The sequence below is a fragment of the Etheostoma cragini genome, chromosome 11, assembly GCF_013103735.1.
Source record: "Etheostoma cragini isolate CJK2018 chromosome 11, CSU_Ecrag_1.0, whole genome shotgun sequence".
Classification (NCBI taxonomy): Eukaryota; Metazoa; Chordata; class Actinopteri; order Perciformes; family Percidae; genus Etheostoma; species Etheostoma cragini.
In genome coordinates this window covers 12,705,877-12,732,423 of record NC_048417.1, presented here as the reverse complement: position 1 = coordinate 12,732,423, position 26,547 = coordinate 12,705,877, and the positions used below count along the sequence as shown (strand labels likewise).

The 26,547-nt window shown below is 39.8% G+C and overlaps 2 protein-coding genes across 3 annotated transcripts; both read right to left on the bottom strand.

Moving 5' to 3' along the window:
* Positions 1-1,037: 1,037 nt before the first annotated feature.
* acp6 (acid phosphatase 6, lysophosphatidic) lies at positions 1,038-7,842 on the bottom strand. 2 transcript variants are annotated; one of them, XM_034885481.1, is made up of 11 exons: positions 7,681-7,842; positions 4,896-5,121; positions 4,661-4,789; positions 3,648-3,778; positions 3,411-3,490; positions 3,213-3,300; positions 2,909-3,041; positions 2,072-2,172; positions 1,887-1,979; positions 1,632-1,797; positions 1,038-1,540 (listed from the first exon to the last, which is right to left on the bottom strand). In XM_034885481.1, exons 2-11 carry the CDS (start codon positions 5,112-5,114, stop codon positions 1,406-1,408), a joined length of 1,275 nt encoding a protein of 424 aa, XP_034741372.1. In that variant the 5' UTR covers positions 5,115-5,121; positions 7,681-7,842; the 3' UTR covers positions 1,038-1,405. The 2 variants fall into 2 exon arrangements, with proteins under 2 accessions (XP_034741372.1, XP_034741371.1); XM_034885480.1 differs by having other exon boundaries at positions 7,649-7,771.
* Positions 7,843-9,869: 2,027 nt separating this feature from the next.
* LOC117952883 (gap junction alpha-5 protein-like) lies at positions 9,870-20,100 on the bottom strand. Its single transcript, XM_034885482.1, has 2 exons — positions 19,817-20,100; positions 9,870-12,502 (listed from the first exon to the last, which is right to left on the bottom strand). The coding sequence occupies exon 2, from the start codon at positions 12,423-12,425 to the stop codon at positions 11,265-11,267; it is 1,161 nt and encodes a 386-aa protein (XP_034741373.1). The 5' UTR covers positions 12,426-12,502; positions 19,817-20,100; the 3' UTR covers positions 9,870-11,264.
* Positions 20,101-26,547: the final 6,447 nt, after the last annotated feature.

Sequence of the window (26,547 nt, the reverse complement as noted above, 5' to 3'; positions counted from 1 at the left end):
GGTCTTTGTCATTCTACACATCAAACCAGACCAAAGGGAGCAAGTCAAAAAGACAAGCAGCCATGCCAATTTGACAATTTATCAGGAGGTACTTAAAAAAGCTACTTCAGAGAACACCACACTTGATGCAAGCATGTTTGGCGAATTCAAACTAACTAGCTGTGCTTTTATAACCTGATTTTTACTTAGCTGGTAGGAATAGCACAGGGACCCTTATGTTTCATTAGCCAAAGGAAAGAGACTTAACATTGATCAAAATGTTTATTTATCACTTACCAAACCAAAACTTTATATTTTAAGTAGCAGAGCATGGGAAACTGCCACTGTAATGTATAATGCCAGTTATTGTACCAGGTCTATTATGGGCATGTATTTATTAATACATTATACTGTGGTCTGATGGTACCAAGAAATCCCAATAAGACAGCAAACTAATGTTTCACTCTTAACACAAACTAGCAGAAATATTCAATTTCTGCATATTTATACCATGGTTTTAACATGTCCCTAACACACAACTTATCCCCAACATAAGATACAGTACATCAACTGCTTAGTATTCCCCAAAGGAATAAAGTAATTAAATATGAGATTTGATTGTGAACACAACCAAATTGTCAGAATTGCATCAGCAATCAGATACTGGCATTGGTGCAACTTTCAAAATATACATATTTAAGTGTTAGAATAAATTGCAGCAATGATTTTAAATTTTAAGGAAAAGGCTGATAACACTTTTTCAACAAATCCTCAAGAGAAAAAAAAAATTCATCCTACAAACAAGTCTGACCTATGAAAGCAATAAGTGTATTCCTCTGTGCCGTATACCTCCACTATTGTCTAAAAACTATTAGACACATACAGGAGTATGTTACTTCACTGCAATGGACATGGGTACTGTAGTTTGAGTCAATCATCTGTACTGTACACTGTCCTTGTGCAGCAAATAGGTGTTTACCAATCTAGAGCTGAAAATAAAATAGTCACCAACATTGGCACAATTTACTCAAAATCAAAACTAGTATCCAGCTCTTTGAAAAAAAAAAAAAAGTTATGAATTTGTATCTTCTGAAGATTTCTGACTTGAGAGGGGCAGACTGTTATTCTTTTGGAGTTTGTTGACAAATTATTCTGCACTTAAAATTGTCAATATACCATAACAATTAATCTACCTGATTTGAACATTTAACTGCCATGGATACATGAAGATCAGGAATTATTAGATTAGAAGTCTGATGTAAACTGAAAGATCTTCAAAGGTGGCTGTGATCCAGGACAAGAAGGTTTCCCCTGATGATGGTGGCTGGATGGAGTGAGAACAGAGGACTGAAAAGAAGAAGAAGAAGAAAAAAAGATGCCTGTATCTGCTGGAGTGTAAGCACTGTGCTGAGTTGAGAAGGTTTGTTCAGGGTTGGGTCCAGCCCTCTGTGCTGTTACAAAGTGAGTGGTAGAGTTCAGAGCTCAGGGAGTATGCTGAGAGGACTTGCTTGAACTCCTCCAGGGGGCAGTAGACTCCACTACAACCTGGAATAAGTTGATCCTGTAGAAAGACAAGCAACTTTGAGTAGAAACACAGGGTGAAGAAAATGCAACAACGTATCAAATAAATCAGACCCATTCTCACCCCCTACCTCGCCTATGTATGACACTTTAACAAAGGACCTATTGGTCTGCCGGTGTTGGTGCAGCTCCAGAGTGATATCGGCGGCATATGGTGGCCATCTCATGTCAAAAATCCCCAGAGACATCAGACAGGGTATCAGAGTAGTGTCATGTGCAGAGTACAAAAACAACTTCCTGTTTGAGAGAGGATTTTAACAGTAAACTATTAAGTAAACACAAGCAAGTTCATGCAACAAATGGGTGACCATCTAGAGATGTCCAACCTTTTTGGCTCTGATGAGATGTCCCCTAGTTTCTCTTCAAAGTTGGCTAACAGTGTCTGCACAAGGGGTCCCACACACAGCTGCAAGTTCTCTCTGTCAAAAAAGGGAAACATATTTAAATGTGGCCCCTTTTATAAAAACAAACAAAAATAAAACAGATTTTCTCTGCTGACTCTGAGTCTAACCTTTTGCTGGGTTCATACACATGGCAGATCATGTCCACAGCTCTCTGTTCCACTTTATTCCTCCAGCTGTCCAGCACTGATGGACAGGGCAGGCCGTGCACCTGTTAATGTGCAGAGACTTGACACAGTCAGTATCAGCTCTGCTGTTGAGCAATACAAAGCTCAAAAAGGAACTTACAAGACCTCTTTCCAGAGCTGTCATTTTATGATGAAATCATTGTTTCCCCATGTTTCCCTTCAGTTCTTTTCCAAAATAGTTTCTATTGTGGCCAACTTAAAGTAAAGAGGGTGTAGATTTTAAGCAGTGCCAGTAAAATATACCAGTAGCTTTATTTTATGTTTGTGGATTTTAGATGTATTGACTCAGAAACGTGCTGATTTAATTTTTCTGTTAGTTTGAATTAGTTGTAACTGAACATAATGCACCAGAATGTTAGGTAGGGCTTTAGTATTTGGCTTTGGCGTGTGAGGGAAACAATCAGCAAATACAGAAAAGGCCAAAAAAGAAGGTTATTTGAATAAGTCTGATATACAATAGGAAAAAAAGTCACTCATTCAGTAAGGAATTTTTCTTACTGACTGAATAAGGCATTATTTTAAGATATCGTCAATTAAGGCCATGAGTAAGTATTTTCAATTATTAGATTCAAACCATGCCGAATCTGTTATTTTAGCTTGTTAAAACCTCTAGAAACTTGATGAACTCTGTCATCTTACATAACTAGCAGCTTGCTGGGTTGCCGCCTCGAGCCAGGCCTTCATAATAATCATATGTATTCTGATAGCTGGTGGTGAGACCTAATAAAAGTCATATGAATCATGATGCGGCGGTGTCACCTCTCTGGCAACCATGTCGTCCCTAATGAGGATGAAGTCAATGTGCTGGTGAGGAGCAATGCCCAACGCACTCTGGATGCTCTGCAGATCTGCTGCAATGTCTGGCAGAGTGGACGACTCTGCCCAGCGGTGGCTGCACAGAACACACACAGTGTCAGCCTCGAAACACAGACACGCCATGACAACCTGTCAGAGGCATCTCAACTGTGCTATCACTTTGCACAACACATTATTCTAGATTCCAGTTTTAGGTAGCTAGTGCATAGGATGTATGAGGCCTGGTATGAAAATATACTTTACGTACCTGGCAAGGAGTTTGAGCAGCTTGCATCCATGGTGGTTAGGATACAGGATTTCAGATTCTGCCTCCGTTGTTAATATAGGCACAATTTCTTTGAATTGGACGGGACATTGTAAAATTCTTTTTTTTTTTTTTTTAAACAGAATTGATGAGATCCAGAATAAAAAACAAACATCATGCACATGTGGATTTCTACCATACCTTTTTGTTTTTGCTCAAACAGCCCTGCTACAAGGCACTTGGCAGATTCAATGGTCCTTGCAATGTTAGTGGAGCGCACACTTAAAAAAAAAAAAAAAAGTTCATAGAGGGCAGACAACTTCAAAATAGTTTAGGCTGATATGTTTTGTAGTGTGCTCATAACCACAATGTATTGAAACTGTAGTGTGCAGGATAGTGTTTGTGTTCTTGCTGCCCTTTACAGTTTGCAACACTTACTAGACCTCGGGTGAGCTAAAGGTTGGGCTAAGGAAAGGAATCTCCTCAATGTATCTCTTCCTCAGCCTCCTGCCCAGCTCATACAGCTGCTGCATGCCCACTGTGGTCAGCTGACCAGGGAATGTGCCACCCTGCCAAGTCACAAACAGGATAAGCTTTTACTTACAGATGTGGCCAAAAACATAACCTGCGATGGCACGCAGGAATCCAGAGTGAATGTGGTTCAAGGATGGCAAGAGCCCATGTGGTCCGATTCAGGTTTCTATGCTAATTGCAGTGCAGTAAACCTCTTTAGCAGAGTAGCACAGGAAACTGTCTCTATGGACACACTGCCTGACGAACATATCAATGGTTAACTCTGTACACAGTTTAGTGGTATTATAGTGAGGGGTTGAATAAATGAATGTGCTTAATGTCATCTATAATGCTTTGTAATGAATCCTAGTGGTCACTAGAGAAAAAGGCTTCTCAATCCAAATGGTGCTTTACATTTATAAAGGGAAAGAACATCCAAACATACAGTCTCCGTGCAAAACCAGAGGAAAACAAACAGGTGAAGAAGGAGGGTGATTTACACAAAAACGTTTGGTTGTTTATGACCAAATTCTGATTGGCTCTGTGACGAGGTTCCGTCATGTCCTGTCTACCCAGTGCCACCCCTAAATCATATATTTCCAGTAAGTGAGAAAGCATGTGACACGGACAATTGCCTGTAGTGTGCTCCAAGTGTGAAGCTGGACTATGTCAGGACCAGTTCCTCAGACATAGTCCAGAGTTCATGTGAAAATGGCTTAAGTAAACTGTGGCAGATTGCACAAGCACACCAAAATTGAATGACACGTTTCCAGTTGCTACAGGTCTAAATGTCTGCCATGAAAAGGTACTGTATGTAATTGGCTAGTGTCTCCCACATAGTCTTTTACCAGGAACCAACTACACAAGTTGCAGCACATGAATTTATTTCCATTTAGCTCTTTTCTTGTCTGACCACACTCAACAGCACACATACTCACGTTCAGTTGGTTTTTCCGATAGCTGTCTTCTACAGGAGCCGGGGGTCTGGGGCCACCATGAAGATCTGTCACTTTATAGTTGATGTGGGTGTGTGCTGGAGGCTCCAAGAGCGTTGGCACCCATTGGGCCTTTGACAAGACAAATGTGCCCAGACAAAGAATTATTATATACGGATGTCACCCTATATTTAAACAGCCACAAGCACTAAACAAGTTGATTTAAAAAGAGTTTTACCTCCATTACATCAGGTATTGACTTCAGTGGCGTTCGAGCACCATGTCGGAACAAGACTTGGACCAGTTTAAGTTCATATTGAGAACTGGGTTTTGGGTCAGCAGATGAGCAACTGGAACCATCCTGGTCCGGTTCAGTCTTCTTTTGTGACCACAGCAGTGAACCGAAAGCCACTGACACTGAACCTAAAACCCCTGCTTTGGTCCAAAGATTCCTCATGGCTGCGCTGTGAACAAAACAGACACGTGCCTGAATGAACTACACATGCATTAGGGTTAATAGGAGGAAGATTAAAAGAATTTTATTTTTAATCATAAACACACAGTTATTAATGTTAACATCCTCACTGTCAAATACAAGGCTATACAAAGTGCATATATGGTCATATCCACCTACCTCATGTATACAAAGCAGCCGGTTACATAAAACCCTCTATAGTTATTCAAGCACGTTTTGCACTCTACACCATTAGACTGTTGTCTTACTGTCTACACATGGTAAAAAAAATGGTATGAAAAAAAATAAATTTGACAATGATACATCATGTCTGAACTTTATTCCCCCTTTAAAATGGGACCTATAATGTGAACAATTTAATTGAAAAACAAACTGAAATATTTGAGAAAAAACAACAACCTGGTTGCATAAGTGTGCACGCCCGTAAACTAATACTTTGTTGAAGCACCTTTTAATTTTATTACAGCACTCAGTCTGTTTGGGTAGGAGTTTATTAGCATGGCACATCTTGACGTGGCAATATTTTCCCACTCTTCTTTGCAAAAGAACTCCAAAACTGTCATATTGCGAGGACAACTCCTATACACAACCCCACTAAGATCACCCTACAGATGTTCAATTGGATTCAGGTCCGGGCTCTGGCTGAGACATTCCAAAACGTTATTCTTCTTTTGGGGAAGCCATGCTTTTGTGGATTTGGATGTGTGCTTTGGGTTGTTGTCATGCTGAAAGGTGAACTTCCTCTTCATCTTCAACTTTGTAACGGAAGCTAGAAGTTTTTTTGCCATAATTGCCGGGTATTTGGATGCTTCACTGTGGGAATGGTGTTCTTTGGGTGATGTGCAGTGTTGTTTTTGTGCCCAACATATCTATGGGAATTATGGCCCAAAAGTTCAACCTTGGTTTCATCAGACCATAACACATTTCACCACATGCTTTTGGGAGACTTAATGTTTGTTTTTGAAAACTTCAGCCGGGCTTGGATGGCTTTCTTTCTAAGAAAAGGCTCCCGTCTTGCCACCCTATCTCAAAACCCATTCATATGAAGAATACGGGAGATTGTTGTCACATGTAGCACACAACCAGTACTTGCCAGAAATTCCTGCAGGTCCTTTAATGTTGCTTTAGGTCTCTTGGAAGCCTCGCTGAGGAGTTTTCTTCTCGTCTCTTCATCAGATTTGGAAGGACATCCAGTTCTTGGTGATTTTTCAGTTGTGCCATATTTTCTCCACTTTCTGATGACTGTCTTCACTGTGTTCCATAGTATATTTAATGCTTTGGAAATTCTTTTGTACCCTTCTCCTGACTGTTATCTTTTAACAATGACCTCCAGCTGATGGTTTGGAAGCTCTCTACAGATCATGGCTTTTGCTCTGAGATGCAAATAAGCAAATGTCAGGAAAAGCCTACTGGAACAGCTGAACTTTATTCGTGATTAATCAGTCACTTTAAATGATGGCAGGTGTGTAATAACTTTTATTTAACATGAGTTAAAATGTGATTGGTTAATTTTGAACACAGCCACATCCCGTAATAAGAGGGTGGGCACACTTATGCAACCAGGTTTTTCCTGTTCTCATTATAGGTCACATTAAAAGTGGAAAATGCTCTAAAATGATTTAACTTTTTCAAATTATTTTACATCACAAAAACCTGCCATTTTAAAAGGGGTGTGTAGACTTTATATATATATATATATATATATATATATATATATATATATATATATATATATATATATATATATATATATATATATATATATATTTATACATATATATATACACACACACATTAGGACAGAGAATATTGATAACCCAAACATATTTACTTCACAAAGACTCATATTTGAGATAAATATAACGACATAAATGATAAGTCAAGTTATTTAAATTGTTGCCGAGGAATCAACTAACGTTAATCCTAGTTTGGCGAGCTGTGTTTTTAAATTAACAATTCATCTACAGATTACTTTCTCTATGAAATGCCACAAATTGTTTATTTTAGATATAACGTTAACTAACTTAGCTTTAACTTCAGCTACACTATGCATGTATGTACTAACCTGATAAGCTGATACGACTAAACTTCCTGTCAAGTCCAACGATGTCTGCCCACTGTATGAAGATCCGGATGACAACTAACGTTAACGTCAGCTACTTCTATTTAAACGTTTCCTCACTCGTGAAATATCATATAAGTTAATATGACCTTGTGCCATTAAAGTCCCAAATACTGTAAAATAAGGACTAGCGTTATTCACACTACTGATATCCTGAGCTAGCCAACATACATTGCTTAACCTAGCTAACTCGTTACATCACAAACTCGCTGCTTACGCTTCATGAAGCTTGTTAAGAAAACACACATCCACATGAGTGCTAACGTTAACTCTTTCAAACTAGCTAACGTTAATTACAACAGAACATGATAGCATTAAGATGGACCTCCGTATTAACCGTATACCTAGTGCACAATTATGTAGCTAAATGCCGTTAGCTAACTTAGCTACTTACTTTCGTAAACGAAGTTCTTCTAGCTAACTTAGTTATCTCGATAGAAAACACACAGCGTTCAGTAAATGATAAATTCACTTGTCATTCGGCAACTCTTGCAATCGCTTCAACCTAAAGGACATCTCGGGAACTGTAGGGTAGCAAATACCACCCTACAATATGAGTAAATGTGATAGCTACGACGATATAACTACATTTCCCGACAGCCACATCACAAGCTGATATTTCTTCTTCTTCTTTGAAAGGATGTGCTGTACAGGAGATGCATCAGTGTGTTGCATAGACAGTTAACGAAAGGGGGTTTCTGCTGCATATAGGAACTAAATCTATGTGGACGTCACAATGATCCAGTGTTGTCTGTTATCCCAAGCAAATGAAGAGAAAATGTCACCTTGTAAGTATGATGACAAAATCACAATAAATAATCTACTCTAGGCTATATCCAAGGTCTGGATTAACTTTTTTTTTACTGTCAGGTACATATTCAAATATTAGAAATGTTATCTGGCACTTTTAAAATATAGTGGGTCTAGGCTACGGAAGATCAGGGCCACTGGTGAAAAATGTATGAGTTCTGACTTTAATTTTAAAATTCTGACTTTATTCCCAGAAAAATAAATAAAGTCAGAATTCTGAGAATAAAGTCAGAACTCAAATACAGTTTTCCCCAGTTGCCCTAATCCTCTTCCATACTATGCACTAAATTAATGAATGACATATAATATAGACATTTTGATGTAAAGGATTATGTCTTTCAATATTCAACATATGTATGGTAAATTCCTGTGCTCTAATTAGCCTACCCTTTGGCTTTCTGGGGTGCCCTGTTTTTCATGGATGGAGTACTGTACACATGCACATGTATTCATGAATGCATTGCCTAAGTTGTAAATATAGGCTACTTGTCTATCAATGTGTTACATTTCTATTCATACAGAAAATATTTAGCCTGGGACAACAACAAAAACAGAAAATGCAGGATTGTAATGTTTATGATGTAATGGAATTGTAATTGAGTAGTTATAGGAACTTCCCTTGGGTCTTGAGGAGATGCTGTGTTTATTCATAGTCAAACTGAAACTTACACTGTTCACAGTTTGGATTCATCTCCAGTTCGTGTTTGTGTTAGCCTACTATTTTCTTTTTGAACCACTGTACTCGTGTGAAGCATCCTTAGGTTTTATGAAAGGCCTATGTTGATCAAAGTTATTATTAGCCTATTGTTATTAGATTGGTTGCTACAAACTCTTGCTCATGCTTTGGTTTATCTGACCCATAGACTGTCTATTAAGAGGATACAGTCTATGGTCTTGACACAGTAACACTCGGTTTAGCTCACAATACAGCCAAAGTAGGCTAAGTCAGGCTACTGTATGCAACACTTGAAATGCAACGATGCATTGGTTTCGGTAAGTAATCTCTTATTGTAAATAAGTGGTTTTCTGTTTGAGCAAAACATTTATTGCAACTATATGACTTCCCAGTAAAGCTGACTCTAAAAGAGCCTTACAACAACAGGTGTGGGGTCGCTTGCATCAACACAAACTAAAAGTTCCACGTAGTCACTTTAAATGCTCATCTTGGTTACATTTATGAATAAATAATGAGAGCAGACAAGTACCCCTACCAGTGCGTAAAAGCATCCCCTCAGTTTTACCCACAGAGAGAAGATTTTATTGAACAGCACTATGTCATCATCAAGGCTACTGTTCTAACAGCCTGTACTGTATATGTTCTATATAGCATAATCTTATACAGCTCAATGATGATGAAATGAGGGTAACTTTGCAGAAGTGAATCTGATCTGCAACAATCAAAATATCAGCATCTACTGCAGCTTTTCACTCAGCTTGTGACAGACCAAGTTGGATATCAGCGCTCAGCTTCCTGGCAGAGATGGCAAGATTGTTTGTGTAAATACTGCACAGCTTCTCCAGTCCAGTATGTCTCCTGCAGGTCCATTCTGATGAGAATAGACTGGTAATTGCAAGTGGTGATAGGATTCTCATCTGATGCAGGAAACCCTTCATCTATGCTCTTCAACATCTCCTCTTATTCATTTCATCATTCACTTAACCTTTAGTTTACAGCATTTCCGTATTTTCCACGTGGTTTTGATATGGTACAAGTTAGTCTAAATGTAATTTCTCTCTGATCTATATTGTTACACATGTTGCATAACAACTACTTGAATTCATCACACACCTTGAGGAAAAAAGACCAGATTGTAGAGTTGATGATTTGTTTATTTGTGATGCGTTAGTGATGCCATTTATTACATAAAGGTATGTGGGAAAGAACCAAAAGAGATGGACACAATTTCTGTGTTTTAAATGCTATTTGCTATAGGAAATATGTTGGATTAAACTCCCATTTGGAGTAGATGCTCATTTACAAACTGATGTCATACAGTTCAATTATTCTGCATATAGTAAGAACAACCAGAAACTAAATGAAATACATTCAAAGACATAACTAAATCATATATTGCATAGAGACAAATTCAATATGTACACATTGGCTCCAGGAGAGAATGGATAAACCTAAGTGCAATGTTGCCAGCTAGTGGCCGGATCTCCTCATAACAGCATTCAAGCATGACTTCTTCCTTATCTTTTCCCTTGAATTCCTTTCACGCGAACAGTCTACATTCTCTCATTCTACACACAAAAGCAAATATCTGTCCAATATGTTACCAATTATTACATGTTAACACATTTTTTTTTTAGATCGTGAAGGGATTATTCTTTAGTTACATTTTATGTTTGCTGACCTGCGGGTGTAGTGCAATCAGGTTAGCGAGTCAACAGATGGCTTGATCTAAATGTAAAGTCCTGGCAATGGCTTTTGAGAAAATATACATAGAAAATATTTTATATGGAAAGAGATATGTTTTCACACGTCTTGTTAAGGCACTTTACCTTGATTCATTGCTGACGCTGCATTAAACATCCAGTTTATATGCCAGCAAGCTACACAGTTTATTGCATAGTAAGTCCCTGTTTTCTCTTAATGCTTCTCTAACCTTTTGCAGCTTTGACAAGAAAACAGATGTCATCTAAAGTCACAACCTATGAATAATTGAATAGTTGAGATTTGTGACAGATTTTGCTTTCTAATGAAATGGTTTCCCTAAGTCATCTCAGCATCACGGCGCTCCCACTTGATAGTCTCTTTAGCTCTCTTAATTTTTGGCTTTAATTGTTAAACTAAATATAAAATGTGCAATAATCAGGTATTACACCTATTACCCTGTTCTCATTCAAAATTATTTCTCTTTTGCAGTTGGTTGTCAGTTTTTTCAGCTCTGGGACAGATTGTTTCACAAACACTATCCGCTCACAGAGCTCACACATGTTAAGTTTATATGGTCCACTCACAGATCTCAGTGTCTCTTTCTAAAGTGAACACTTAGTCCATCTTCTATATTCAAGTGTCAGGCTTCAATGCCAGAGCTGCATAGGTAGCCTGTGCTCACGTTCTTACCCATTTGCTCTGCAGTAATCACACTTTGACTTTTCTTTGGGTCTTTCTAAACTGATCTTTCTGTCCCTTCTCTTTGGTTTTGAAAGCTCCCCCCCGTGCCCCCTGTCTGCCACTCTTTCTTGTTGTGAGTCTATACCGCCAGGTCATCCTGGCGAGGCCGGCTGCTGGTCGCACTGGTCTTGCTCAGGCGGCGTTTGTCCTTAATGTAGATGGAGTGTAGCAGAGGTGATGCGGAGCAGCTGTTGGGCAGCTCTGTGCGCGCTTGGTCGTATCTCAACCTTAGGAAATCTTCCTCATCCTCCATGTTGTCGCAACTATGATGCCGCTCTGTGGCCAAGTTGACTGAGTTCTGCTGCAACGCCAACCTGTTGTTGAAGGGATGAGAGGCCAAAGAGGTCATGGGGTTCATGGAGCTTGGGGCTGCCAGACACTGGCTAAAGTCAGGAGGTGGGGTGCAGGAGGCCGAGGGCAGAGGTGGGCTGTTGGGCTCCAAGGCTGCAGACACGGCCACCGTCACACCCATGTGTTTGCTCCTCTGCATCTTCTTGTTGAGTAAACACTTTCTGGCGCTCTTCCAGCCAAGGTGGTAGAGCTCCAACACAGAGAGCAGCAGAGACACACCGGCCACCACCAGCATGAAGACGATGAAGACATTCTTCTCTGTGGGCCGGGACATGTAGCAGTTGACAGGGTTGGGGCAAGGCCAGGCCTTGCACAGGTACAAAGCACTGAGGAACACCCCGTAGATCATGTACTGCACCACAATAAATGTCACCTCCATCACTGTGCGGATCATGATACTCAGGATGTAAGTCTGCAGCAGTGCTCCTCTCAGGCGAACACGGCCAGTCCCATCAGATACCATAATTTTTCTGCTCTCCTTCTGCTGGAGGTACTCCTTCTCCTGCTCCAGGTCTTCTCCGCCTTCCCCTCTCTCTTCCCTCTCCTGCTTCTCCTCCTGCTCCCTTCTCCGCAGCTTCTCCTCCCTGCGCACAATGTGCATGGCGTGGCCCATGTAGATGAGGGACGGCGTGGAGACAAAAACAATCTGCAGCACCCAGTAGCGGATGTGGGCGATGGGGAAGGCGCTGTCATAACACACGTTGGTGCAACCGGGCTGCTGAGTGTCACACAGGAAATCGCTCTGCTCGTCGCCCCAGGAGGACTCAGCTGCTGTGCCCAGCACCAGGATGCGAAAGATGAAGAGGACGGTGAGCCAGACCTTCCCGACCGAGGTGGAGTGTTCCTGGACCTCCTCTAGGAAATTCCCCAGGAGACTCCAGTCCCCCATCACTGCTCACAAGCGAAATACACACCTGAGACACAAAGACTAAAGAGGGAGGAGAGAATGTGCGAAAGAAGGGTGCACTAGAGGTGAAAAGGTTAAGTCACAGAAGGGGAGGATGGACAGAACAGAGAGCAGGGTGAAAAGGAGAAAATAGAATCACAGACAATCAGTCATAGACAGCTGTAGGTCCTCTATATTCCTGCAGATGAAATGACCTGGGCATGTGTGTGTGGCATCATGTGCATAAAAATAGCTTATCTGCCTGTGAATTGCTTGAGGACGGGACACCGTGGCATGAGAACAACCAATTTCCCATGAGGGGGTGAGAGAGAGAGAGAGAGGAAGTTCAGAGTCATGTAAAAGTAAATAATGAGGTTGTTTTAAGAAAAATTACTCAATATTGTATTGATATTGTATGTTTACATTTCCCATGTTCAATTCCAAATTATGTATGACAGACAGATAGGGTAACAAGCAACCAAGGGGCAGGTCAAAGCTAGAATACTTTGTCCTTTTAATGCTGTGACCTGGCCATGAGCAGCAATCTTTCTTTTGGACCATGACCAACGGACTTCACTCAATATAAAACATCAGCTTTATGTTCACTGTCCTCTGCGATAATAAAAACCTCCTACGTTGCAATCTAGATCCATCTGAGAGCGTCAATCAGATATGTCCCCCTCTTCAGTGTGTGTGTATGGGTGCACCTGCAGCATTAGGGAGAGTTTGCTAAGGCCCAAACATGGCAGTGACAGGCTGGTGAGTGTCAGCTGAGAATGACCCTATAAGGCAGCTCAACCGACAATTTTATGGGTGCCATTACTGACCTCCATGTTAAAGGGGTTAGAAAACACATCAAACTCTATTGAGGGTTCATCTCCAACATCTAAATGCATTGTGTACCTTTGCCTACTGCCAGCTTTTACTATGCAAGTACAGATCAAAGACGGATGAGTTATAACACACTACTAGGAGGGCTAAAAGAAGCAGTTTGACATGTTTTTCCAACATGTCACACATCTGAAGTTACGGCCCTACTTGCCAATGTTTTTAAAACATAGTATACATTCCTCAAAAGCTGTGAGTTAAGACAAACTATTATTTTAATGGTGTGCCAGGTAGGAAATACAGTCTAATCACTACAATCACAAAGTGTCAAAAAAAGCCAAACAGGGAGTTAATATTCTCTCTTACCACCTCATCTCCATTCAAGTGTTCTCCATGAGCAGTTGCTCCCATAATAAGTTACTCCCATTGTGTAGTCCACTGTGTAAGGCTGACACTAGTTATGTGTGAGAGAGAGATATGGTCTAAATGACCCTCAGTCTGTCTCCCCCTCCCTCATTGTCTCTATGAAGTATATATATGGCAATAAGATGGAAAATCAGAGCGTTGTGCTCTTTATCTGTGAAGCATGGTAAACTTCCCCATCTGAACATGTGGGCAAGAACATGTTCAACCTCTATCCACGCCTAAGGCTGATACACCAATACATAGCACAGGAAAGTTTGTGGTCCGACACTGGTTTTCCAACATGCACATAATACTCTGACTGGTCACTGGTCACATTTGGAGAGCAGTTGGATTCATGAGTAAGTGAAACGGGTCCTCGTCTCACTCAGTGATCCGGGGCAAAGCCATTCTCGCAAGAAGCTGATGATCTTAACTGGAAGTAAATCATAAACAGGCAAAGAGCTGGAGGAGGAAGTGAGTGCAAGTCCAGCCAGCACAATAGCAGGAGGTACACAGTACAGCAACAGCAGCCATGTTCTTATCATCTAACACTGACAACAGGCTTTCCTTACCTGTGCAGACAGACCCCTGGAATAATTCAAAGTTAACCTTTGAGATAGTCTCTGATTATTTTTTATCATCATCATAACAGTGATGACAGTAAAATTACTTTTGTAAAACAATGTCTTAATTTGTCATCTATTGAGTGGTTAAATGTAATAACATGAAAAGATTTTAGGTTTACTGATCTGTCACTGGTGAGATGCAATGATATTCAGATCCCTCGGCAGTAATACCCCTATGTCAAATTTTTCTTCTAAAAGTAAAAGTCCTATCTTCAAAATTTTACTTAAGAAAACTTGGTATAAAAATGTAAAATAGAAGTATCAACAGCAAAACTAACTTTGCAGAATGGTACCTTTCATAGTGTCATGTTGTTATATTGTTGGATTATTATCACTGTTACATTTACATTAGTAATACGTTTTAATGTTGTAGCTGGCCAAGTTCATACTAAAAAGAAGACTAAGTGCCTACAGCCATGCTATAGAGCTTCATGATTATGCAATTAAACATTTAGCAGTGCTTTGTCTAAGTTAGAATGCTATCATACTAATGTTAAACTGGTATAATGTTTTCTAGATTCACCATTTTAGTTTAGTGTGTGAGTGTGCTAACATTTGCTAATCATCAGTGAATAATACAGTTGAGGCGGATGGGAATGTCATTGGGTTTTCTGCTATTTGGTCATAAAGCTAAGAAAAAATAAAACAATGTGCTAGATGAAAAGTCAATGCATCCTAAAAACGAATTAAAATCCATCCAGAGGGAAACCTCAATGTGTGTATCATATTTCATGTCCCAATCAATAGTCAAACCACATGCAAACATCATGGTGGTGATTGATGGAAACTCAGGTGATAATCACCAAAGTTAGCAAGATTCATCCTCTGGGCACCATGAACGGTCTCTTAGTCTCTGTCTCCTTCCCTCAACTGCCTCTTCCTGTACTCAAAGGAAACAATCTCAAACAATATGATTTCCGAAGGAAAAAATGAACAAGGTATTAAAAGGAGGCAGGGGGGCGGAAGGGTTACAGCCGAGCCCTTTGCTGAGCTAGTTTGCCTGGCTGTCATATTTCTTTATAATCTGTGTCAGAGTAATGAACAATCAGGTTATAACATATTTCAAAATGGTAAACTGCGCAAATGAAGTATTACGCACCACTGTCCTGTGTCCTGCCTTGAGGAACAGGGATGGTGAGAGTTCCATGGAAAAAGTGCTAGAGAGATATTGTAATAATGTAAGCAAAAAAGTAGACTTTGTTTAAACTGTAGCCAAGAACTACAGTCAATTCCCCACTTCAGTATCAACTCTTAAACGGGTCTGTATTTAACTGTACAGTCAGATCTGCATGCACTGACCCTAAGCTAGTCTGGATAGTAGCCAGGCAGCCCAGAGAAGCGAGAAATGCCAGCTATTAAACTGCATCACATGTGAAGTGAAGGCTGCTGCTGTGACTCACTGCAGAGCAACAGGAATACATGTTGTGTGTTTTCTCTACCCTGCAACACAACAATAAATCTTCTGGTCTGTTGGACTGCCCTCAATTTTGCCTTAGAGGGCGGTGAGTCTGGTTCAGGAATCAGTCGGGACTGTGGCAGCATCTCAGGTTGGAGAAACCCCTGAATGGAAGTTTTATGGGATTATTAAGAGATGTGTTTTATTGCTGTACAGTGGCACATAAAAAACTGGTTTCAGATTCATGTTCGTCCCAGAATCATTAAGTACAATCTTTAACTGAAACATGACATAAGAGTGCAGAGATGCACACCATTTTTCTGTTTTAGTCTTTGGTTTTTAACTCTCGGAATAGAAAAACAGATTTTCAGACCAAATAAAAAGCTGCTGCTGATTAAATATCAATGAGTATAAAAGTTGAAGTCTGCCAAAACTAGATGGTTCCCCACAGCCTGCAGTGTATCCTCAGGCTAGGGACAACAGGGGGCACGGTTGATTTAAACATTCCATTAGTGATCTGCACCTTTCAGCACTAAGCCCTGTTTGACAGACTCTGGTTCCTCATGGAGGACCAGGATCCACTGCTTGCGCTGCGTTTTCCTCATAAACACACAGGCATTTAGACGGCAAGGTGTGCATGATCTTGGCATGTTTCCCTTTAATGGCACATGTTTAGACTAACATCAGTGGAGGTAACAGTGTTTACATGGTGTTGTGCATTGAGTACTTTTATGTGTGTTCGAGAGGATTTGCTAAGGATGAGGTACATTTTTCAGCATGTCCCAAATGATCTCACCTCGCTGGCTTAAAAAACAAATTACCTGAGAAACTAATTCATTATTTTCATTACAAAGTAAAACACAGTAAGAAAACTAATGTATTTTCTTGGAAAATGTGGCTGACTGGCCTCAGGAGATTCTGTTCATAGGACATCTTTATAACTACATGGCCTGATCATTTGTTCCAGATCAGATTTGTTTGTATATTGCGACTTTGTGGCTGCATTACCTTTACATTGAGTGAATTACGATAACAGTACATGTGGTTTTGAGAATTGTATTACCTGATACATTCATGTTGAGGTGTGTTTTTATTAACCACTGTTAATGTTGCAATCTCATATCAGGAGTTGCTAATGTTCTGGTAGTTTGTTGTATTTTTTAAAATTAGGAAACCAACCATTAAGGATTTACTACATCTCTGCTAAATTTTCAAGAAAGATTAAAAAGACTTAAACAGGCATGATCATGTTTTTCCAACCCAATTAAAAACTGCTGAGAAAATATAAACAATACTGGTTTATTTTATTTGATGCAACTCATTCCTTAATCTGAATCTAAATGGCTTTTAGTGAGTAGTAGCGTGTTCATCTCTGGAGAAATATGCTTTACGCATTATCAATATTTGTTCATTTAACAGTCATCATTGCTCTCTGTGTCACAAAGTTGGATAGTTGAAAATTAATAATCGTCTCATGGTATTCATCTATAACTCTCTGTTAAAGCTCGCAAACTATTTTATTTCTCTTCCCTCATTGAAATCTTCTACAAGTTAACTACTTAACCTAAGAAGAAATCATTCAGCTGCCCCTTTGAAAATTAAATGACCTGCAAATCTTTCTCAAGTTCTCTCATTTACCTTATTGGATGTAATGATTTTATGTTTGAAGTTTTGATAACTTTTGTAATTTTTTTCTAAAATTCCATTTGTCACTTGATTGTTATCTGACTTATTGTTTCTTGTTTGCCGTTTGTGTGTGTTGTACGTAAATATTTTTTCTCTCCTTAAAAAGAGATTCCCTGATTGAGTTAAGGTAGATAAAACTCTAACACAGCTCATATGAAATGACCTCCAAACAAAAAGCCCCAGCCAGGAGCTCTATGACCCACATATCTTTGCACGTAACAGTTCACTTTACAGTGTTGTGACAGCTCAGCAATGTTTCAGTGCACAGCCACAGCGGAGCACAAGGAAAATGTCAATCCAACCCCACAACTGCTCTGCGCTAACACATTTATACACAGGTTGCATCAGTCTCAGCTGACGTCAACAGACCTGCATACAGGATGCCAAACATACCCCGGCGGCAGTTATTCAGCTTAGTGATTGTTATTTATTGTAATTTTGACTCCGTGAATGAAGCGGTTTCATAATGTAGTGAATAATGAAGAAAACAGTAGGCTTATTTATTTCACATATATGTCAAGGTTCAAGCTCAAAAGAAATGCTTTATGAATGAAACATGGCTTTTGAACTTGAATTTTAACACATGTTGAGGGTCCATCACAGTATACATTGCAGCAGATTAGCTGCAGGCAGGGGGGATGTGTGTATCTCTCCCATGTGGGCCGTGATTACAATCAAGGATAAGCACGTTTAAGTTTAGCAGCATTGGCGTGGTGGAGGGTGACTTAGGGAGAGTGTGACCTACAGAGTGGATCTGATGTAGAATGAGGGGGAGAATACCTCCCACTCATCCGAGTCACCTGTTGCCACCACTTGCAGGCCAGCATGGATCTAGGCTGCCATATATCACTCACACCAGCAGAAGCCGGCGGGCCGATGTGCTGCCTGCTACCTTACATGGCTGTCTGGCTCTTCATCTACCCACTACTGTACACAGACCCACAGCCATGTTATGATCTATTGTTTAGCTGCATATGGCATTACGCTGGAGCCCTCAGGCCAGACAGCTGTAAGGTGTTTCATGGAGGAAAATTCTGACTAACACAGTCCTGACTGAAATTCTTGGATGTCTGCTATTTTGGGGGAGTGACAGATTAAATGTGTGTCTTGCGTTGATTGTTTTTATTTTGTTTTTTATCTTTTTAGATTTTTTATGTTAGTAGTTAGTGATGTAAATCCATTTTTGACAATGGGCACAATATCATTTAATCAGTGAGCCTGTAATCTTTTATCTGGTGCTTTACATGAATCACCTGCTGTTTAGCTCGTTATGTTTGATTCCACTGAAATATAAAGTTTTTTTTAACACTGTACTGGGATTAACATAAATGTTAGTGCTGTTTTTTTCAGTGTTGCTATTTCTTCAGTTTCAAAAAAGAGAACGGTGACAAAGACTTAGATGGAAGACTTGAAGTTACTGAGTCTGAGATTTTTTATGATTTGTGGTTATAATTTGCTTTTTGTCATATTGTCTAGAATCATATATAATCAGATATACTGTACCTCCAGCGCAGTAGTGATGTACTTTTTTGCTCAAATATTTACATTTTTTGCTACTTTTCACTTGTACTAGTGTTAAATTTGATATCAAAGGTTACTTTTACTTTTCAGGTTCATAGATGGTAAAACATGTATATGAGCATAGAAATGATACATTGTTTCCATGTGCTAAGCACAGTAAATTAAACTACTCAATAGTATAAAATGGGAAGAATCAACTCCACCACAGCCAGCGCATTCAAATGCTCCTTACACATTAATGTATAGGTCATAATAATCCAATGGTTCGCTATATACCAATGTGGCAATAACTAATGTCATCTTACCTACATACTAAGTACTTTTACATTTACACTCGCTGATACTACTTCTACACATTTTTTTATTACAAGACTTTGATACTGTGATATTAATACATTTACTTGAGCAAATAATCTGAATACTTCTCCTAACACTGGTTTATAGAATTTAAATTAAAAAGATTACATCAGACTTATCCGTGTGTGGCTTTCACCCCCTTTGTGTGCATTTTCCTTTTAGTTCTTTTTTTGCAATTTTCAAGCATTCACATTTTGGCAAATTAGTTAACACAAATGTGCTTACACATTTTGTCAAATCAGATTAATGTACAACTGTATAAAACAGCCTGTGTCCCTGAGACTCCACAGAATTAACAACTCATCATAAAGTATGTACACATTGCTGGTGGCTCTTTGTTTTAAGGTCTGCAGCGCTGCACTTTGTTTGAATATATTTGTCTCTTATGAGAGTTATGAGCAGAGAGGAGAGAGAGAGACAGACAGAGCAAGATGAAAGGAGCGAGAGCGAGTAGGGGGACAGCTGTCCCTGCCTTCCCGGTAGTTTTATATCAGGATGCTCAAAATGTTGATATAAATGTCTGCATCATTTCAATCATTCAAGAGTTGTAGTTTTGTGATAACTTGCTGGCTTACCTGCTTTTTTGCTGCAGGAAAGTTGTCTGGAAGGCAGATTTTTTGTAGCGGCTCCTTATCTGATGGGACACTTCTTCCTTAAAATCAATGGACAAATGGCAGGTGATGATGCAGAAGTAAGCAGACGACCACAGGCTCAGTACAATGGTGGGACTACCTTCTTCTTCTTCTTGTGAACATCAAAAGGATCTGGCTCTTGAGGATGGCGTCTGAGCTCAGCATCGTCCCAATGCCAAACTGTTAGTCCACTCAGGGGGCACAAGAAGAAAAGCAGGGGCATCACAAGAGAGTGTTCCCCCCCCCCCCACGGCCCTCCCTTCTGTCTCTCCTCCTCCATCTCCTCCCCCCCCCACTCCCCCTTTCTTCTTACAACCATGGTGCTCTATTTTTTGCTGGGAAGCATTCTTCAGCAACGGGAGGGGAAGTGGAATTGTTTTCTGGGATCAATGGCAATTCCGCTCAGAGTAAATGTCCAGAGTGCTCTTATTTACTGTGTGATCCTTTAGGTTTACAGCTCTGTTGTCTGTGTTGTGTTCAGTGACAGGCATGGAGAAATTCCTATAAAGCAACATTTAAAAAAAGTTTTAAAAAATGATATTCTAATATTTAGATGCTTAAAGACTTTCTTTGTTTTGTTCTAATGATTTGGAAGTATGTTCAAGCAAAGACAAACTAAAAGAATGGATTTGTGCTTTATTTTGGAGACAATTCACAGCAATCTGAATTTCCAGAAGCTACAAATAAACCAAGAAACACAGAAGAAACAGTCATGAAGTCAGGTGTAAATGTTGTACCTGCTTTGTTCATCTGTTTGTCTCTCTGGGCTCATTCCTTCTCTAAAAAAGGAGCCAGCACGAGGTCTGAAGCCACTTGCTGAAGTTTGGGATGCGAACACAGTCTCACAGACAAAACTCAAAGAGCACAGCTTCCTCCTCTGTTCCTTGTCTGCCGTATGGGGTGTGAGTATTAACCCAGGACAATCTCTCTGCTTCACAGCCTGCAGATACATGCTGCGTTATATAATGGGAATCTTTTAGGTTTGATTTCTCCTTGCTGAAAGGCCAACGTGCATTCAAATGGAAGTAATAATTTGGTGAGGGCAAACAGTACATGTGAGCAGTCATACACGGACAGACAATTCTAATGTACTTTCATTAGTGGTGTGACTTTAATGCTACATTTGCATTGTTCTTTGATTTGGCCAAGGTTACATCACTTGTGTCAAATTTATTTGTGTCAAACTATTTAAGAATTCATTTGGAAGAAATGGTTCAAGATTTTGGGAAAAATGCTTGTTGACTTTCTTGCCCAGAGTTAGAGTAAAGGAATGAAACCACTCTCATGTTGGTCTGATGACTGTAAAGGCACCGTCAGAAGCTTGCAAACTTAGCTTAGCTCTAAGACTAGAAACAGTCACAGTTTGGCAACCATTTCAAAGCACAGCGTTTCTCTAATTTTAACAAAGTAGTTATTTTAAGGCAAAACACAGTTGTTTTTTGTATACAAACCTAACCAAACCTTCACCATAGCAAATTAAAATTATGAAATGGCTTGGTTTTTGGAAAGGCCATGTTTTCTTGTCTTGGGGTCCGCGTCACAAAATTGCCAAACTGAAGATCATGGACCAAGGGTGTAGTTCATTGTTTAATTTGAAGACTCTTGTGACAGAGCCAGAAAAGCTTTATCACCATTTCCAGTCTTTGTGCTAAGCTAAACAATTTAAATGTTTTTATTGAAGGTATTGAATCATGGTTAATAATAATAATAATAATAATAATAATAATAATAATAATAATAATAATAATAATAATAATAATAATGTATCCTTTGTTAGTCCCACAAGGGAAAATTACAATTTTCCCTCTGTTGTTATTACACACATTACACACAGGCATGGATTACACACACATGCCCCGTACCTATACCTGCACTAAACGGAGAGATGATTCTGTATGTGGACTTGAACCAGTGCCCCTCCGGTTCCCAACCCAACGCCTTATGGCCTGAGATACTCCCACAAGAGAACCAATATTGTTGTCACACCTAAAACCCCTATAGAAACCTGTATTTTGTAATATTGTATATTTGTGTTTATGTACTGTATGTCACAATTACAATGTTACTGCAATGTCCATTTCAAATCAAATTAAAATTAAAGAGACTTAAAGAAACTTTGTTAATCTTCGTCTTTTCTAATTCAACTTTCGGCAAGAAAATGAATCTAGGTGTTACCAAAAATTAAATCAAAACTATTCCTTTATTTCCGTGAACAGTAAATTGTTACTTTAGTGTAATCAAAGACACCTCTCATTCTTGCTCTTTACTTAATGTTCTTCTCCCTGCTGATGTCATGGCTTAATCAGTGATGTCTACTCACTGAATGGCTAAATTCTCCTCTCAAACAACTGCGCCTTTGACCACGGAGCAGAGCAAATGTTTATGTATAATTAGCAGGAGAAACCAAACCAACCAGGATCTCATGACAAACCCTGCCAGATCTCTGGCCGGGAGCTGTGACCCTGATACCTCGTCTCTGCTGTAACCCTCCAAAAATATTCCATCTGGTTATCTGTTGGATTCATTCTCTTTCTTGCTCTTTCAAGACAAAACTAAGCATCTTTGTGAGGACTGAGTCATGTGATACATCAACATGGACTAATTCTAAAATCCATTTTTTCCTCAAGCATCTAAAAAAGGTTACCGGTCATCGGTAAGAATTTCCTGTGATTTTCCGAGCATCTACACCGTTTAATGGCACGTTTGAAGGGAAGGAAAAGGTGTTACTTATTCTTAGTTATGTAGCCTTCTTCGGTTTAAAGTCTACTCTAACTTTTCCATTGTTCTGCTCATCAGGATGGATTAAGAAGTGGAACAGCATTCACACAGAAAATCAGCATGAAGTGATTTTTAACAAAGATGTGATGTTCCACTACTTCCCTTAATCTCATCACTTGCAGCTTCTCAGCGATGCCAGGATGATAACTGATTGTGTGTGTGTGTGTGTGTGTGTGTGTGTGTGTGTGTGTGTGTGTGTTACGGAAAGATTAAGAGCAAGAGAAGGGAGACAACAACTGTGTGTTAATGTGTTCCCCAGTGTGTGAACGTAGTGTATGTGTACTTGAGTGTTTTTTTTTAATGGAAAAAGCGCACACTGCCAGGATGCATTAGTGTAACCCACCAGCCTGACCCCTGCCTGCCATTCTGCTTGTGACAGAAACCCATTTCGGCCTTGCCTTACCGCCGTCTGTGGGAAGCCAGGCTTGATAGAAACATGCTCCTGAACAGCATCACAAACTCACGAGCACCCCCCTAAGTCATCTCTCTAATGCACTGGTGGCTGCTAATGTGACAGTAAAAGGTAGCATGAAACTCAGTCAAAACATCCTGTTGTCTTTCCTAATACCTTCTTTTGTTTTTTATTCATTTATTTTGGCCCTTTTTTTCTTTTTTTTCCCTTTCGCTTCTGGGAACTATTTTGTCTTTTATTATAATTTGTTGTATTAATGAAATGCAAAAACAATACATCAGTTTTTCACAGTCTTCAGGTCGGTTTGTTTTTCTTTCTTACCTTTACTTTTATTAAAATGCATATGTGTTAATGCTTAACGAACTGAGGGTAACACTCTCTAATCAGACATACTTGATGAATCTAAAGGCTCTATGGATGGTTAATAAACCATATATCAATGATTTTTAACTCAGCAAAGAGTCATTTTTAAAAGGAAAAGGTTTGTTGCCAGATTGAAAAAACAGGACAAGTGACACCAACTGTATAAGTGCATGCATCTCTGTTTATTTTGTGACAGTAAAGGAACATCAACACCAATTCTCTTGCTCATCTCATCAATATCTTTATCTTTTAAACCAGATTATTAATAAACCATAGTGCATAGTGCTGCTCTGTTGACAAGCCGACCCAAAGAAGACAGCACCCGGTGACAGGCAGCAAATGATTATCTGTGCTGTTTACTCATTTTAGGGTGACAAAGCTATGAGCCAACAGGTGAGGGATTGGAAAAAGCTGACATGGCAGACGGTTGGCCGTGCATTTCAGACTTGTGTTACTTGAGACTCTGTTCCAACACTGTCTACATATTTAGACTGATGCTATTCTTACCAGCTGATCTGTAACCCTGTGGACGACTGAAATGCTTTCCCAGACAGAAAGCATTGATGATGAAGAGCTTATGAAGGCATATTTGGTTCATACATAGGTCATGCATGCATTAGCCTACTGAGTGTGACCCACATAATGCCAGGTTTGTAAAGCCTCCTCAATGTTTACAAGGTATATCACAGCACCATTAATTGGATTAGCCTATCCCCAGGACTTTTCCTACAAGTCAAAATGTCTGCTGTGAATCGAACCCGTTGGCCTCAAATATCCAGTATCAGCCAGGCTGCAGATATATTGATGTTTTATATCATAGGATTTTATAACCGATTACAATGTTTCTTTGTGCAGAGTCATAACTTATCGTTTAACAAAATGAAAGCAAACAAAACCGTCAGTTCCTCTTACGCCCTACTAAGAACAAGGTTATCAAGATATGGAGAGAGCCGGAGGAAACGTGGACTCTTAAAGCCATATTTCGTAGTTACAGCATCCCAGTGTGCAGTCGTGGAGAAGGAGCAGCTTTAACAAATGCAGGAAGAGGGATATCTACAAGACCCTTGGCCCAAGACAACTAACATGAGGACAGACGGGTGCTGTGTGTGCACGCGCATGCGTCTGTGAACAGATTGACTTTGTCCAGCGCATATGTTTTATGTGTGTACGAAGACAGACAAGGGGTGTATGTGTGTTTATGTACCCACCATACATCCCTAAAAACAAACAGTGAATGAAAGGACGGAATTGTTCACCAGGTCCAGCAGACTTGCAACATGTAGTCACCGGCCAATGGCAACCAAAAGGCCTTTCAGAATTTCAATACAGCCTCTTCCTCCCTGCTGAACCTTTGACTGGAATGATTCCGAATCAAATAAATAAAACTTAAAGGGCCATTTTACAGCTGATTTGACAAATTAAATTAAATCATGATCATTTTGTATTTTTGGGGGAAGCTTAGCATGTTCTCTGTCTTGTAGACTTTACGATGGCAATGATTTATGAGTTCCTGTTGGTCCTGGTCATTGTTAAAGTGACTCTGCTTCAGTTAAGGAAACATTAAATTGTAAATCATTTCTCTCACCCACTGAATATGTGTGAGAAACTCTTGTGGGTGTTCGCAGGTGGATGGTTGATCGTGTGTGCCGGCACTCCTATCCGTAGATAACATTGTGCTGGGCGGCTGGCTGACTTTGGGGACCGGGAGGCATGAAATCATCCTGTGTCAGGCCATGTGTTCCTGCGATAAAGACAAGGAGGGTGTTACCCTCCTCTGAAATCTACCTCGAGCCCTTCAGGAAGCTCTTCCTGTCCTGAGCGATATGCACGCCCACAGTTTTCCCTCTTTCATTGCATTTCTCAGGAACCTTAAGCCCCCTTCATGTAGTTTTATCAAAAATCTCCCAATTCCTGTGCATACATCCATTACCAACCTCTGACTGCTTCCCATATGGATATTCCCAGGGCCAGTCTCAAAGTCACATGACTGGGGGCCGAGGGCGTCTGAAAGCAATGACTTATCAAATTTAATTTGATTTAACTTAAGTAATGATGGGTGTAGTATCGTAGTAATGTGGCCACAAATGCAAAAAAAAAGAAAGAAAGAAAGTTTATTTAGGCTCTTTTGCCAGATGGGCAGCTAATTTAATCAGGGCAAAAGGGCAGTTGCCAGGACAACAATAGCCCAAACCTGTGCACGTCCCTGGTCAAAGGTAAATTTTGAGCTCAGTTTTTTGGCATACAAACATTTCTTCATTATAAGAACTAGTTGTCAAACTTTTGTCTGACAAAACAGAAACTTTAAAGATATTTTTCTTAGTTTCACACTCTTGCAAGTTTTTTTGCCTTTGCAGGGCAGCAGTGTCCTGCGCATCAATGAGTCATTTTAGCATGTTATATGAACACGCAGACTTGGTCTCACATCTTAAAGCTGTTCTAATCAATATTTCTTTATTGCTATTTGTATGTGTAAAGGGTTGCTTCTAGTTAAAGTAATCCTCACTGGATCGCACTATAATGGTATTCCTAGTCTATCTGTATTATACTTCCTTTAACTTTTTTTTTTTTAAATGTCTTGATTCCATCTTGATTGATTTTAATTTGTCTTTCCTAAATTGGTTGAATACTTTTATTTGTGTGTGTAAGGCCCTTTGCACTATCTCTGTGAAACGTGAACAATTTAACCGAGAATTATGCAACACATAGTTAGATCTGAATTTCCTGAGCCTGGTGCATTGCACTGCAATGAAAAAGCCAGTTACTTCCAAGAATTACGCTCTTCTGTCATTGTCTTAAACCTGCCCCATGTGAAAGAAAGGGTTGTGATTGGTCCGTCCAGATTCTGGATGGCCTGACATCTGTTGGAATCGGAGGGGGGCCTATTATTTGCCAGAGCCAATGAAACTTGAGCTAGTTTCCAGGCTACAGTAAGTCATTATGGGAAACATCGAGGAAATCAGCAAGTTGATGAGTCAAGCTGTGGGAAAGTGGGAACAACAAGCAACACAAACTAAACAAGGCTCATTTACAGGAGTCCAAGAGAGTTGTTCCTTTACCTTCCTGCCTGTGTCTCCAACCATCATCTCAACCTCTCAGTAGTCACCCAAAACTTCATTCTCTC